General features: G+C 39.5%; 1 protein-coding gene across 1 annotated transcript in view; it reads left to right on the forward strand.

Moving 5' to 3' along the window:
* Nucleotides 1–1,218: 1,218 nt before the first annotated feature.
* chchd6b (coiled-coil-helix-coiled-coil-helix domain containing 6b) overlaps nt 1,219–16,153 on the forward strand; it is a 56,044-nt gene continuing 41,109 nt past the window's right edge. Inside the window, exons 1-4 of the mRNA XM_020593245.1 lie at nt 1,219–1,495; nt 2,320–2,398; nt 3,332–3,386; nt 4,976–5,123. Of these exons, the coding sequence (XP_020448901.1) occupies nt 1,412–1,495; nt 2,320–2,398; nt 3,332–3,386; nt 4,976–5,123 (366 nt within the window). The 5' untranslated portion in view covers nt 1,219–1,411. The remainder of the gene's footprint in view (nt 1,496–2,319; nt 2,399–3,331; nt 3,387–4,975; nt 5,124–16,153) is intronic.

A 16,153-nucleotide genomic window follows, 5' to 3' on the forward strand; every position in this document is an offset into this window, starting at 1 on the left:
ATGCACTTTTGTTGGCTTTACAGTCATTAAAGAATTGTTTGTGTGTGTGATTTGAACAACAAATGTGTGTGTATTCTAATTCAGACATGCTCTCATTTCTTCTCAGTATTTCAGCTTTGCTTGCTGCAAAGAGTTTCAGCTTCAAAAATTGGTTTTTATTTTCTTGCTGCAGTCTTTTTTTCCCCCTCCTGTGTTTGTTATTCACAAGTGGTGAAATTGATCATATTGTGTTACCGATAAAGTTTCATTGCACAAATACCTTCTAATTCCTTCAGGGTTTGGAAAACTATTTGAAAAAAATGATTATTTTAAAACTGTCAAGGCTAAAACTATTGTGCTGTTGCAACAAAAAAAAAGTTCATTTTGGTTATAGGTGTGAGTTGTTTGCTTCTTGGTTTAACTCATGGAATACATGTCATACTTGGTATTGTAATAACATCATACTTGAGTCTTTAGAAACCATCTCACATCGCATTTACTTATACCCACCACGGAAATATGGCGGATGTTTTCTCTTGAAAATGTTGTATGTTTGATGTGTTTGTGTATATGTTTGAAAATGCTATATGCACTGTATTTAAGATGGCAGTATTCATAGATAGTGGTGACCTGTATGCAGAAAATATATGGTTGCATTTATCTTTTCACCATTATGAAGCAACAACAGAGTAAACAAGTGATGTATTTCCAAGAAATTGATGATATTCATTGATTAAGGTATTTGGCAAATACTGTCAAAAGTTACAGCAAGAATAAGAATTGAGAAGTTATTTTCCTATTTCATGATGTGAGTTCACCAGGTGCATTGTTATGGATCTCTTCATATACCAGATATTTGTGGGGGTTAAATCATTTTGCAAATGATGTGTAAATTACCTTTTTAAGTGCATTGATTGTATTCAGCCCAGTCCATATCAATGACAGAATAAACCATGGACTCTGATTTCTTTGTGTTGGGGGTGGGTATGACATCATGGCTTGTTTAGGTAGGTTAGGTTAGGTTAGTGAAATTTAGGGTAGGACCCTGTGGTTTCACCTGGAAAATATATATACATTTTCTCATGTGTTGATGACACGACTGTGTCCCATATATCCACGATTATTGTTTCTTTGTGCTGCATGTGCCTTAAAAAGCTTCTGAAGTCAGACGTCACATGAGTCGGGCAGTAGTTTAACTACAATTCCCATCTGCCCTTTCTGCACTAACATGAACAACCGTGAATCATTACGAACCGTTGAACCAATAAGCTTGTAGGGTACTGCAGTGCCAGGATGACCTTTATTGGCGTATTTCGACAACCGGTCGCTGTGGCGGCGACTGCAGCCAGAGTTTAATCTATGAATCCCTGTCATAACACAAGACCGGGTTTTTATTGTTTGTCTAATCAGTTGGAGCTAACAGCTAGCAAAAATGGGAGGAAATGGAAGCACGGTCAGGAAAGTGTCATTTGGACTGGACGAAGACGAGAAGGTCACAGTAATTGAAGGAGTTAAGGTGCATAAAACATAGCATTATTGTTTAAAAGAATGCATTCAGAGCCACGGTTGGAAATATTGTATTAGCTAGTCATAACGACGAAAGCTAACAAAGTTAGTTCAGGTGTGCTGAAACGCAGACGGGTCCCGTGTCCTCACATGAACCCGTTATGCCCAGTTAGCTTTACCCGCCGTCTAAGGTTAGCATTAAGTAGCAGGCTACCCTTAAAATAGCTGGGTGAACGTGAAGCTAGTCATGAAATAGCACTACAGCGGACTTTTACGTAGTTATAAGGCGGTGCATCTTTGTTATGAGGTTGAAATTTTCCACTTAACGCAAATAACATAACTTATGCTACCAACCCGTAAGGGAGTTATGGTACTGTAAAGTTAGTAGAGTGCATTTAAATATAGTGTATCCCATCTGTGACCATGCACACTGCACCAAAGGAGAAGTGTTCATGTGTGGATACATGTAAGTTAACCTTAGGCAGATAGCCACTCTTTGCCCTGGTGTTCAGGAAGGTCGGAGAGGTCAAGCACAGCTGTACAGCAGCTCATCTTGAGCTACTGGGCAAGTCAGTGACTATCTTAATGACACTTGTTGCACAGCGCCCTATGCCACCATCATCAAAACACCTAATGAGGGAAGAGAGGTATTCATCCCTCCAGTAGATTGCAGAGACTTGTAGAATCAATGCCAAAGTGCTCTGAAGCTGTTATGGTGACACATGGTGGCCCAGCACCTTACTGGGATACTTTATGTTGGGGCTTCCATTCATTTGTTACTTGTCTGTATGCGTGTCTTTATGTGCATGTGTTTGTTCCCACTTTCCTATTCAGCTCTCAGGGGATGTGCTCCGGCGAATGAGGGAATCTCAAGGGCCTGAAAACACCAAGCCGCCTCCTTCTTTGACACCAGGTACAAGTACAAGTACATTTCAGTCAAAAGGTGCGTTTCCACTGGGAAAGTTTGTGATACTGTTCATTCCCAGAAACTAAACTCCAAAAACTTACTTTGGGGTCAAAGTCCCTTGAGTGCACTGTGATTTAGATTTCTACAGCAGGGCCAAAGCCCCAGGAAGATTAAACCATTTAGCTAAGGTTTTAAGAATGTAAAAATTATGTGCAATATTTGACCTATCAGTGACATCCAGCACTGCAGGCCTTCCTTGCCCTGATAAATCTGGGACCTTCAGAAAGTACCGCTACTGCTTGACCAGGGACTTTTCTGGGGGTAGAACTAATCCCTGGAACTAAACTTAGACCCTGGTTCCTCTGGTGAAAAGACATGTAGAGGAACTAAACTCTGCAAAAGGTTCCTTTTTTTTTCTCTGTGAAAGTTCCTTTGGTGGAAACTGGGATAAAAACATTTCCTTTCTCACAGAGTTCCCACTGGGAGGCTCACTGTGACTAGAAACATGCCCACATACACTGACTGATGAGAACAGTATCTGAATAATGGTCACTTCTACTGCTGTGACTTTTCTGATTCTGATTCATTTTAGAAAGGACAGAATACAGTGATGATCCCAATGAGTTTATGTTTGGAGCTGCCTGACTGTGTTGCTCAAATATATGTTTTTGCAAAATGTGTAGTTTTGATGATATATTAATATAAAGTTTTTTAAGCTATTGCTTGATAATTGGGTAAACATTGGAGACAATGGATTAAAATGGGGATGCTTTTATTTTTGTCAGCTTAAATTAATAATTTTCTAAGAGAGATGTCCTGCCCAATTTCAAGGAGATTAGCTCCGCTTTATCCCTTCATGTACCATTTTAATTGTTCTGGAAACTGATCCATATTGTAATTGCTAACAGTACAGTGATACTTATCCCATTTGATTTACAGGTTCAAAACCAACAAGGTCCTCCACTGCAGAAATACAGGAAGAACTGCGCAAAGAGTAGGTGCTCATAATGTCAAGCTTTGTCCTTCTTTGTTGGTATCTAGCCATATTTGGTGCCATAATTTGCCATTGTCATTTACAGTATTATAATAGTGTTGGGGAGTAATGAACTACATGGCATTAAACTAGTAGTTTAATTACTATTTGCTGTAGATTGCTGGTAGTTCAGCTTCATATTTGTATAGTGATTCAAGTAGTTTAATTACATTTTTGTCATTTTTTTTTGTATACTGCAAACTATAAACTATTTTTGGCCATAAAAGGAACAGACTAGTTTATTTTTATTTTGGGATGCTGCAGGTGAATGGTTATCAGCGTTGGTAAGGGCATTTCCGTGTCAAACCAAATGCCTGCCCATGTATCATATGAACAAGAGATTTTGCTGTAACAAGTAAAAATATGGGCCCATTATTTAGACCAGTGTTCAAGCTGTTCATAAAGTCTGAAAAGGCACAAGCTGAAGACTGTTTAGATGTTAAGATTGTAAAGTCAGATTTTACAAAACTGATGAGACAACAGGCCAATTTTTTGGGTGAGTGCTCAAATTGATCTAAGGGTCTAAAAAGGTGAAAGTAAATTTTTTTTATTTACTATTTTAGCTGAAGTGAGATTATACAACATTCTGATTTATTTTACAACAAAACAATAACATTTCTTTTGGCCTTCTTTTGAGCTGCTTTTTCTAAGTAAACTAGATTTCTCCCTTTAGCTTTGCTGTAGTTCACCTTCTTACAGTGTGAAGTAATTGGTACCTTTCCAAACACTGGTTAATGTTGGTTCAGTTAGAATTTGGCATCTTCCTGAGTTGCCAGTAAATTATTGTAGTTTCAGATAGGTAGACTGCATATCGTATATTCTTATATACTGTGTTTAAGTTGCACCTTCTGTGTTGACACAGTCAGCTCATAGCCAGTGGAGGTAACAGATGCATAAAATAGCAGACACTTGATGCTAATCTGCAGTGTTTTTGGGAAACAGTCACATGCTAGGTGACTTGTTACCACAGCTTGTACTCTGTTAGTACAACAGACATGTTGCTATGCTCATAAACTGTTTTCAGCTTCTGCAGATTAACATGGTGGTAATAGCACTGACCAACTCTGTGTAATGCTGTTTCTTGGACATTTGTTAGATGTGCTGTACAGTATATTGTTAGATTTTGATGAATGTATTTGTTCCATATCTGTGTAATGTCACCAGTCCTTATTGACTGTATTTTACAAGTTAGAAAATTAGGCCTGTGACCGACAATATGCTGGTTTAAATCTTTGGGCCAAGTATACAGGTTGTGTAGGTCCTGCAGCAGATGTATATCAAGCAACCCAGTACTGCTGCCTTTGAATAAATATGTAATGCTTTTGTGAAGGTGATAAACATGAAATTATGTGCAAGTCTAGGGTAGTTTTTATGGCCTATTTCTTGATATTGGATTAATTATATTATATGTTACAGGTGGCTAAATCTTTTGCATACATCTGTCTTGTTTTTTGGTCAAATTAGCTTTTGGAGGCTTAATTTAAAATACAGTTATTGGTGTTGCTCTTCAGAAACCAGCATCTCTGACCCCATATTCTGCTTCAGCTTAGCCAGCAAGCCCTGGTGCAGGATCAGTTGGCCAGATTGGCTAAGAGGAAAGGAGAGACTGCAGTAACCACAGGCCTGGATGAGCTGACCCCTGCTCTCATCATCAAGACGGGGAAGGTCCATGAAGAGCAAGAAAAGGCTAGGATACTGGTGAGTAATACTCATTTGTCAGTTAAAAGATACACGGCCAAAACAAACAACAATAGTATTTGAGAAAGGCACTCAATATGGCAGGACAAGTGAGCAACCAGAAAGAGGTAAACAGTGCAGTGACATTTTACCTGGCCAAGAATATGGTGTGGAAAAATTGGGGTTTCAAAATAGTTGATCCACTCTATGAGATACCAGCCACAGATATTTTCCAGCACAGACATTCTGCTGCTGTAGTTCTCAACAACAATACCTGATTTATGTTCTAGTCATACTACTGAATGATCTGTTATTCTTTATTTATTTTAGGTTTTGTTACCTTGTAAGGGTTATTATTTTAATTACAGAAATAAATTTGATTGTACTAGTTAGTCACTTGCAAAATAGTCTTAAAAACTAACATTAAAAGGAACTATGATAAGATAGTGGGTCATGCCTGCCTGAAAAACATTGTGAAATGATATTTTTGCCCACCCTGCAGACACATTTAACAGGACTAGTAGATTTCTTTTCTTCCACAAACCTTTGGATTAGTTAACAGCTCCCTCTACTGTTGAGACTTTCCACAGTCCAGAGGTGCCATTGAACTAGTGAGTTGAGTTACTGGAATGAACATTTTATCGCTGGTTTCTGTTTGCAGAGCATAAACCAAACACGTTTTTGTAAAAGCAGGTGATTAAACATTTGAGGCAAAGTCATTGTTATTAATATCACATTGTTGAGCTTTTCAGTGATCGCATTATGTTCATATCATTTAGGTAGCATAGCCTCAGCCTTTTCCCTTTATTTCCAGTGTTAATATATCAAATTGTCAATACCTGTACATCCAAGAAAAAATGCCAATGAAACTGTTTTTATTCAGTAAATTAGAATTCTCCATTGTTACTGTTCTTGATCATATTAGTGTCTGCATTTGAATGAATATGTGAACGGTGTGTGAACAACATATATGTGATGTACATCGGCTTTGTTAAAGTAGGGAAATCACTGATGATGCTTGTTGGGGAACAAGTATGATAATCTATTTCTACAAGTTACATTAAAAATCACAGCATTCAATATTGGATGAAAACAGGAACATGAACAATGTGGTTGTCTATGAATGTTAACCTATATAAGTAACTGGGTTTATTTTGTAATCTGATTAACCTTGCTTGTATGCATGTGAATATAGTTACTGTAGTGATTGTATATATATCTGTGAAAGCTCTGCTTTCTCATTTGAAATGTTCTTGTTGACTCACACTCCTGTCACATTCATTGGACTGTGCCGTGGTGAAAGAGGTGATAGCATTTGAGTTTCTTTAGGATTTTGATGAAAAATGGAGAAATGGCTGTTTTGCAAAGCTTGACTCAAAAGCTGGACACGTGCCAGCGTACGCTTGTATAATATGTGTGAATGTAGTGTATGTGTTTTATAAGAATATGCATGTAACATTTATTTTCTAATATTTTAATTTGAAATATGCTCTGAAACATATCTTACTGTGGAGAAGTGCTGTCAAAGGCTCCTGCGATCTAGACTCATTGAACAGTCTGGCAGCAGTGCAGAGACTTCTTTCTAAAGGTTTTGATTGAGCTTCGCCTTTTTAACCAGTCAGAGAAGGCCAAAGTCAGGGGTGGGAGCTCACCACTGGCAATGTATACTCAAATGTGCTTCTAACTATAATTAGCTGTTGGAAGATATATGCACAGGCTAGCAAGCCCCCAGTTCCTGCGTTATCAGAGTATATGACGAGGATGTAGGTGAAGGACTAGAGGGAGCATAACAGAGCAGGGAAACGGGGGTGGGAGGAGCAGAGAGAGTTCTGTCTAGAGCTAGCTTAACATCTAGAACACAGGGATTGTAGCTTTAAGTGTCAAGACTGGGGAGGTTTTTGATGGTTTCAGGTGATAGAATTTAAGGAGTGGTGCATACCATGTGCGAGTAGTCCAGAGAGCATATAACTTTGTGGCACCGCTCCTTCCTTCCCTTCTTTTCCTCCTCATCTGTCCTGGTTCGGTCTCACCTCCGACTTTCACTTTTGTGCAGCTGTCTTAATACCAGGTGAGGCCATACTATTGGCCAGATCCCCAGCTTGATTTCTCCCCTGTGTAAAATGCTCTTTTAAACATTCTTGACAAAGGAGTTGAAACCTAGCTGAATTCAATCTTAAGATTAAAATTAAAGATGGTTTTGAGATACACATATATATGTATTTATAGTTCTTAGCTTTTGAGCATTATCAAATCTCTCTGCTTAGCAGGTGGGCTTCCATCTCTTCTTTGTGATTTCCATTGACCTTGTATCCACTGGCAACAACACAGCTGGAGGCCTGAAGAAAAGGTCTCTCCACTCCCCAGTCTTTCCTTGTTTTATCTTAAAACACTCCATTTTGAGTAGTTTGGGGCCTGCCTTATTTCCAAAACACACACACACATATACATTCTCACACACACACTCACTGCTGTGACACTATCAGAGTACACAATGATGTATAGCGAGTGCCCTGTTTCCTTTACTCCATGTGTGCTCCTGGCTTTGCAGCAGTGTGGAGGGGGTAGAGGTGAGGGAAGTGTGGGCGCAGCAACTGACAGAGAACTGAGCTGCTCCCCACACTGCCTCAGGCGGCCTGTCACAAACGCCCGCATTAGCTATTTCCTCCTGTCTCAGTGCCAGTTGCCATCTCTGGGACTATTGTGTGTGTGTGTGTGTGTGTGTGTGTGTGTGTGTATGTATCAGTGCATGTGCATTCCTGTGCATTAAACTGGCTCTGTTTCGGTTTACACCAGAGGAATGTGTGTGTGTGTGTTGTTGGGGGGTATCTGCTTGCAAGGTTCACTCACAATTTGGTCAGTACTTGATTCTCTCTTTTTAGGAACTTTTATATATTTTTAAGCTTTTATTTGGTACAAAGTTACTTTTTAGTTTTATTTGTATAGCACCAAATCACAACACAAAAATCATCTCAAGACACTTTACACAGTATGCTCTAGACTTTACAGTATTACAACATGACTTTAATTTCTTCCTTGGATATTTTTTCATGTATTGTATGAATACCTTGTCCCCCTGTAGCTCAGTGAAGCCTAGCACTAAGTGCCAGTCTGTACCATAACTTTCACAGAGGTGCTGTTTGGAGAACTGGAGAAAAGCTCCTTTTGTGATGTTCCACATGAACTGGGCAAGTGTGGATTATAATGTAGACCTCAAAATGTTTTTCAAATTCTTTTCTATGTATTTATTTCATTCTTATCTGCTACATGGTCCATGTTTGTTGCTAATTCACACCAGTTGCTTCTGTATTTACAGTAAAGTTGATAGTGAAGTTAAGAGATAAATGCAGCTGACATCAGAATAAAGCTCTGCACAGTGTTACCATGTGTGATTAGTGCTAATAGTAGCCAACTACACTGGTCAGCCATAACATTATGACCGCCTGCCTATCTTGTCACTCTGCAGCTCACTGTGAATCTTCTGTGAATTCATTTGCTTCCACAGTTTTGCTTCAGTAGTTCTGTTGTCAGAAAGAGCACAAATGTGTCGACCATTCAGTGAAAAACATATGTAAAAGGAGTGAAAACTGTGGTTGAGGACAAGTTAAAGATCACTTTTTAGACAAATTTAACAGCCTCCACACTCCGCTGAATGTTTCTCTTCATAGAGACCAGTGTACAGTATTTCTCATTTTCACCTATTTTAACAAATGTCCAGACAAAATGGAATCTTTTGAGAAGGATTAATGAAAGTTAAAGGTTTAATCTGCAGTAGTTCAACCTCATCATCAGTGAGCCTTGGGTGTCCATGACCCTATTGCTGGTTCACTGTTTGTCCTTCCTTAGACACTGTTGGTAGGTACTGACCACTGCAGACAGGAACACCCAACAAGACCTGCAGGCTGGGAGAAGCTCTGACCCACTCATCACAGTTTGGCCCTTGTCAAAGTCACTCAGATCCTTATGCTTACCTGTTCTTCCTGCTTATAACACAACTTTGAGGACTGAATGTTCACTTGCTGCCTAATATACCCCACACACTGACAGGTGCCACTGTAATGAGATAGTCGGTGTTATTCGCTTCAACTGTCAGTGGTCGTAATATTATGGCTGATCGGTGTGTCCCTACACAATTGCTACCCCTGAAGACATGTTTTAAGACAGTGCCTTTTTTTCTGTAACTTGTTTATTGCATTTTTTTGTGCCGGCTACTTCTTCTGCTTCATAATTGCCATAGTTTTCTCTCTCACTATGACATCCAACTTCTCACCCCACCTACAAAGGTGCTCTTAAAAAATGTACTGTATACAGCTGGTCCTCTGTGACATGTCATCCTGCCTTGTTCTGAGACTATATTTAGACCTTAACAGTTACATCTTGAGTGAAGACACGGTAGAGACAACAAGTTAGATTAACACCTAGTCTGTTCTCCTCTCCTTTCTTTCATTAGCACTTCCTGTGTTTATTTTCTTCCCCCAACTATTCTTTCTGCCTCAGAGGTGTCATTCGTGCTGCAAATAAAATGCTATTAGTATGCACAGGCATTCAGTGCAGAGCTCCTCACACACACACACACACACACACACACAGACAATAACAAGCATCTGCTTTAAGCTATTGAATTTCAAAAGCTTCTTAGGTAGGTGAGAAGAATCGGCTTCACTACCTGTGTGGGGGTTGTGGTGAATGTTTGTAACCTGTCAGTTGATTTGCTTGTAGGACAGTATACTAAAAGCTAGCTTTTATCTGTGGTCTCAAATAAGAATGGCGATGGACAGCAATACCAGGGGTAGAGTTTTAATTCAAATCAGTTTTGTAAAATGCATCAAGTTGACCCCGCCTTCCACTTTTTCCATCATCAGTTTTACACAATGAAAATTAAGCAAAAAGCCAAAACTGTTGTGCTAAAATTCAGTCATAAAAAGCTATGTAAGTGCAGTTTGTGAAGAATTTTTGTAAACAGACATTGACATCCTTTATTTAACTGTGAATAATCAGATTTTAATGTGAGAATTTTGTGGTGGTATAGGGTTTGAGCTGAAATGTGTGATAAGAAGTGATGCGCCCATTTATTCTCTCTGCTTTCTCACACCTCCTCTTTACTTTAACACCCTAGACAGACTGTCGAAACAGCCAAGCAGGTAGGCCTAGTTGGTAAATCAGTGTCAGGCTGTACACATTTAGTTGGAATATGAAGCAGGATGATAAAACTTCATTTGGTTAGAGATGGTCAGACACACCCTGCTCTAACTTCTCAAGATTTGTTTTTACCACATATCACCTGTGGCTGCACTTTGTGTGATGTATGTCAAGTCTTTGGATAAAAAATGGCTGGTGGAGCGAGAAAAAAACATGATGTAACCCTATAAATAGTCACTAGATGGCACCGTTGAAGCATGTTTGCTTTGCCAGGAGATTACGGAGCAGGATGATTGTGCGCTCTGCACAGCAAAATGCTCCTGGGCAACATGTTCTCCTAGTATTTATTCCACCTCTGTCTCTCATCTTCTTCTGTTTCTCTTTTCAACCCCCCAGTCTCTGTTATTTTGTGTGTGCATGCATGTGTGTGCTTGTGTATGAGAAGCACTTGACACTGTCCAAAAGAAAGATGATGAAACCCAGGATGAAAAGCCCAGCATTCATTAAAGTCAGACCACAGTGGATGATGTCACATGTTAGCAGTGTCGCCCTGTTGCATAGAAACACTAGGATATGACACTTGACAAGGATGCGAATGTTGTGTTTAGCACTGATTATGCAGCCTTTCAGTTACAAGACATTCTCGCTAACCAGCAGGCCCCCTGCTGTCTAAGTCATTTGTCTATGATCAGTGAATTTGCTATAGAACTGTGTATTGTTGTTTCAGCACATTCTCTTACTGTAATTGATTTCTTTAACCGTTATGTTTTTGTTTCCTTTTTCTGCATACGGTGCGGGCATTGCTAGATATTATTTAAACTGGGGCATGTTTAAAGACCTCATCACACATTAAATATACAATTTGAATGCAAATGCAATGTTATTACCTCACCATTTCATCCCTCCTCACTGAACTAGCCTCCGCTTACAACAGTCTGTCAATTCAGATCATTACAGCTGCTTTGACTGTTTGCTTTCTAGCAGCAGATGGACGTGTTGGTTCAGCTGCATTCAGCTAATCCTAAAATAATGTTTTTTTTTCATGACCCAAAATGAAAATATATATCTAAAATAGGAACTGTGACACAATGATAGTATGTAATTGTTGAGCAGATTACCATGAAATACAGATGTGGCTCTTGCAATACAACAGTAAGATGGACACCTTTTAACATTGTATATCCATTTAATGTCTATTTACTATCCAGTATTTATTGATTGCAGTTGGGCATGCACACATACAAGATATTAGTTGGGGGAAAAAAACACCACAGAAAAAAAAAAACATTTAAGTCACCCTGATCATATAGTAAGTAATGGCTTCAGTTGTCTGACCACCAGCCAGCTAGAAAGCCAGCTCTGCTTGTTAGTCAGAGACAGAGGGTGCCAACGGGAAAGCGAGTGAGAAGAAACTGGGGTATAATATCCAGAGGAGAGGAAACAAGACAGGTCTAAGCCACTTTTTATCAGCCAGTGTAATCACAGATGTTACATCTTTTCTGCATGTTAAAGCAGCTAAGTCCTATGTGCATGCTTACACGCACTCATACACACACGTACATACAGTGCTCCCCTATTGTCTCAAGCAACAGCAACTGCTGACAAGCAGGGTGCTCACTGGGTAAGGAGATTTTGATCAGCGCAGAGCGAAGAGAGGACTGCCTAGCACAAGTCGTATTGGTTCAAAGAACAGATGTGTAGGAGTAGAATGCCTCCCCCTCAGAGAGCACTCATGATGTAATGAGACAGCTGGACAAGACTTATTATTCAGAGGAAAAGTAATGCTTGTTCTCAAAAAACAGAATAGTGATTTATGTAGAAACGACCAAATTGAATCAACGGTTTTTCATGTTTTCTAAGTAAACTGCCAGTCTGCTTACATTGCGTTCATTGTTGTCAGTAATAAAGGCAGTAGACAGATGGTAGGTCCTGTGTCACAGAATCTGATTTGTGCAGCTGTTTATTTTAGAATTATACGTTTCAAACATTTAATCAGTTTTTTACATGTGGAATTATTTATGCAACTCATATTTTCCAAGTGACATTCATTTATAAACAAAGCATGTTTACAGTCATTCAACCTGTGAAACATTGAATTTTTTTTAAAACACATTTTACTGTTGCTCAGTGTTGGTGCATGTGTGGGAAAACCCCCCTCAGAAGTAAGAATTAATGAGACCATGGTGTTTTCTGCCTGCTCTACATATACCTAATATTGTATTGATTCAACTTGTGTAATGTGCTGATCGAGACAGTAAATGTTTAGCGCATTGGTTGGTGAAAGTTGTTTTATTGCAGCAGAACATCCACATACAATCCCTGAATTCTTTCTGGATATTATTTGTTAGAAATTTGGTGGTAAAATGTATTGTCATTGTAAAGATTTCAAGCAAAATTTAAACTCTGTGCACCTCGTTTTGTTCTAAATGACAGTTGTTCCTCTTGTTCAGATAGCATCTCTTTCTCCATCCTCTTCTTAGTGTCTGTCTTTTTTCTGTCTCTCTCTGTGACAGTCTGTGGTGGGAAAGGAGGCTGATGATGAAGTGTTAATTCATTTAACCTCCCCGCCTCTGTGGCGAGAACACACATTTAATGAGCAAACAGCTAAACTAACCAATTCATGCCTCTGGTGTTTTTACTGTATTTCTATTGCATGTTTAAGTGTGAGCTTGTGTGTTTTTGTAGGCGCATGCAGGTGTGTCACACCCACAGGTGTTAGTGTGAGGATTCATGCATATGTATCCGTACTGCTGTCAAAGCTGTGCATTTGGAGTGCACGTGTTAATAACCCTCTGACACTGATGCAGAGACCAGGAAAAGCCTCTGCTGGTGTAACTAACTGCCTGTGATCGAGATGAAGCCCCTACAACCTTACACGGGGTACAACATCACTTGATTACTGTAATAAATTGTAGTTTCTTTAAGTAGTGCAGGAGGTGTTGTCCGCCCCTTGGGACTTGATGTAGTTGCACAAGCTCTGATTCACTTGCTGCTGACATCGTTTACTACTGCTGCAAAACAATATGTTGGACTGGACTGAAAGGAATGCCCATGCATACTCCCTGCCTTCAGCACGTCCTGTGCATACTGCATTTACTACCCATATACTAAAAAAGCTGAAGTTACCACTTGGGGTGCCTTGGGCTTTTCAGGGTTTTCTTGTTGTTGTTGTTTGTTCATTTTGCATATAAACAATGAATTTAGAATTTGAACAGTTTACAGAAGATTTTTTGCGGAGGTAGGTATCCATCATTTGATATGTGCCATTTTATACCTGTAGCACAATATGTCAGAAAAAGTAGTGAAGGTAGGGTAGCCTGGTGGCTCCAGGTCTGGGAGCCGATTTAATAAATGGTCATTGGGAAATTCGATGCAAAACAATGTTGGGAAACGGGACGGTGACAGACGGTGGATTTACACCCACTGATGGTATGTATGTCAGCGTGGGGCCTACACAGAAAGTGGTTAACAGAAAATACTAGATAATAAATGGTGAACACAGATTTCTCTCTAAGATATAAACAGTGTGCCAGTTATACGGGACAGGCTGCTGTTTTTGGTTGTTAAGTGAATAAAGGAATTGATAAAGGATAACAGCTTTTCCTTGCACCCATATACTGACATCCTCCTGCCTATGAAAATCTAAATTTATTCTGTTTCTGTTATTCTTATTTATAAATGATATAGTAAAATGCTATAGAGGAATTCCATTGCGTGGTGTGCATATTTTCGATACTTTTGGTATCCAAAACCGGGGACCCACTAACATTGTGCAGACACCTTCCTCGTCCCCACAGAGTAAGTTGTTGAATTTTAGAGAGACAACTTGGTTTAGGGTCAGAGTAAGTTTAGGGTTAGGTTTATGTAAGGGTTAGATGTTAGGCAAGTAGTGTTTATGGTTAAGGTAAGTTAATGGAAGTCAGTATAAAGACCTGCTAAGTTACAAAAAAAAAGGATGTGTGTGTGTGTGTGTGCACGTTCAGTTTGCCTTGGAGGGCAAATCTACACAAACACTGGAGTTTTAGCCAAGCATCAGCCTTGACCAAATGAGAGCTGGAGTGAATGCACTCAGCTTGCACCAGTGGCATTTATTACTGGCACACATGATAACTGTGCGCACCATACGTATTCCAATAGAGATGTGACAGGAAGAAAGCTGTCACTGATTTAGCTCTTATCTTCTGATTTTCCTCTTTCTTTCTAACTAAAAGGCCAAATCAGGAGCTTGACAGCACAAACTGTATTGGCAAGGGACATTCTCCAGCCTAATCCTCATTTTAGCTATCTTTCCTCGTTTCTCTCTGCTTTCCTGACTCCAAGTAGAAAACCACACCAAAATCGTTTCTCCCCAAACACACAGATTTATTCAAATGTGCCGTTTGCATAATTCAGTATTTACATAATTGATTTCCAAGAGAGCATTTATCATCATGTGAGGTAGCGTCTCATCTTGCCGTATGTATGTATGTATGTATGTATGTATGTAATACACACACACACACAGACAATATTCTCCATCTGTTTTTTTTTTTTTTTGTTTGTTTCACTTTCACACAAACAGACACACACTCTCTTCCTCTCTCTCTGTGTGTGTGTGTGTGTTAGACCACTGAGGTTTCAACTCTAAATCAAGCATGAAGCGTTGCCACACTAGTGCATCTGGCAACTCATAATACAATCACAGCAAACACATTTCAGCTAAGTATAGATAATCAAATGTATTGGGATCCATTATAATTTGTTTGTCTATAAAATACATCATTAATTACACTATGCTGGTAAATTATTTGCCCTTTTTTATCTGTGAAATAGTTTTGTAACTGCAGGAATGTTCTGGGTCTGATAGCACAAATGGAGCATGTGGCTCAACCTTAGCTCCCATAAAGCAGTTTATTAGTTGGGTCCATCTCTAGTGATGAGCCTGATTCACCATCTGTTGTATGATTGTGTGCCTACATTGATATTAGAACAGGTTTCAGCTGTTATGCTAATGTTTGATTAGGGTTTATGTATGTCAAAAATCAAAGGTGTCGAGAGTCCACATGGACACACTAGAAGGCGAAGTGAAAAGCTGCCCACTGTAGAGAGGGGTGAGACATGATATTTTCTAAACATGGGGATAATGGCGCACATTTTTAGACGGTCTCTCCTGGAAGGCATTTATTGTATTGGTCTCAGTTATTCATATAAAAATTGACAGAAATAGTTGTGTCAAGAATGGAAACGAAGAGCTTGAGACAGAAGTGGGTGTGAGTTTTTGGTTGTCAAGTGGTGATTGGTAAAATTATTGTTGTTAGCATAATTGGATGAAAATACTCTGCCGAGTCCACTATCCATGCTTGGGTAAGTTTCACTAGTAATTTTTACTGGCAATGCAGAATGAGAGTTAAGTGCTGTTGCTATGGTTACGTACAGTTTGATATTTCCACACGCAGTTTTTAGAAATATGCGGTTGACCTGAACTACTGTTAAGGTGTCCTGTTATGTGATTATTATAGAATGAGGTGTCACAGTTAATTAATAGTGTGGCAGTTTTTGCCACACTAGTAATTTGGTGAATATATTGTAGAGCCATAGACTCTCTGGAATACTTTCCTGGTCATGTGTTTTGCTAGTTCATTTGATTCCAGCTCCTAATGTTCAGACTGAGGCTGCTGACTGCTAGTCACCAGGTAGCGCAGAGACACAAAAACAATATATGTGCCAGAAATGCCCTTGTCTGCTATGGCACATGGACAGCACCAGACTGCTTGGGTGTGTGTTTGTCTGCATTTTTCTCTCAACCAGCCCCAGCGCTGCTCTTCTGAAGTCTATCATCTATGGAAATGGGACCGCCACACTGTGGCGAACACTCTGTGGGAGGCCACACACGCTCACACACACACACACACACACACACACACACACACACACAC

The sequence above is a fragment of the Monopterus albus genome, unplaced genomic scaffold (genome assembly GCF_001952655.1).
Source record: "Monopterus albus unplaced genomic scaffold, M_albus_1.0 scaffold18.1, whole genome shotgun sequence".
Taxonomy (NCBI): domain Eukaryota; kingdom Metazoa; phylum Chordata; class Actinopteri; order Synbranchiformes; family Synbranchidae; genus Monopterus; species Monopterus albus.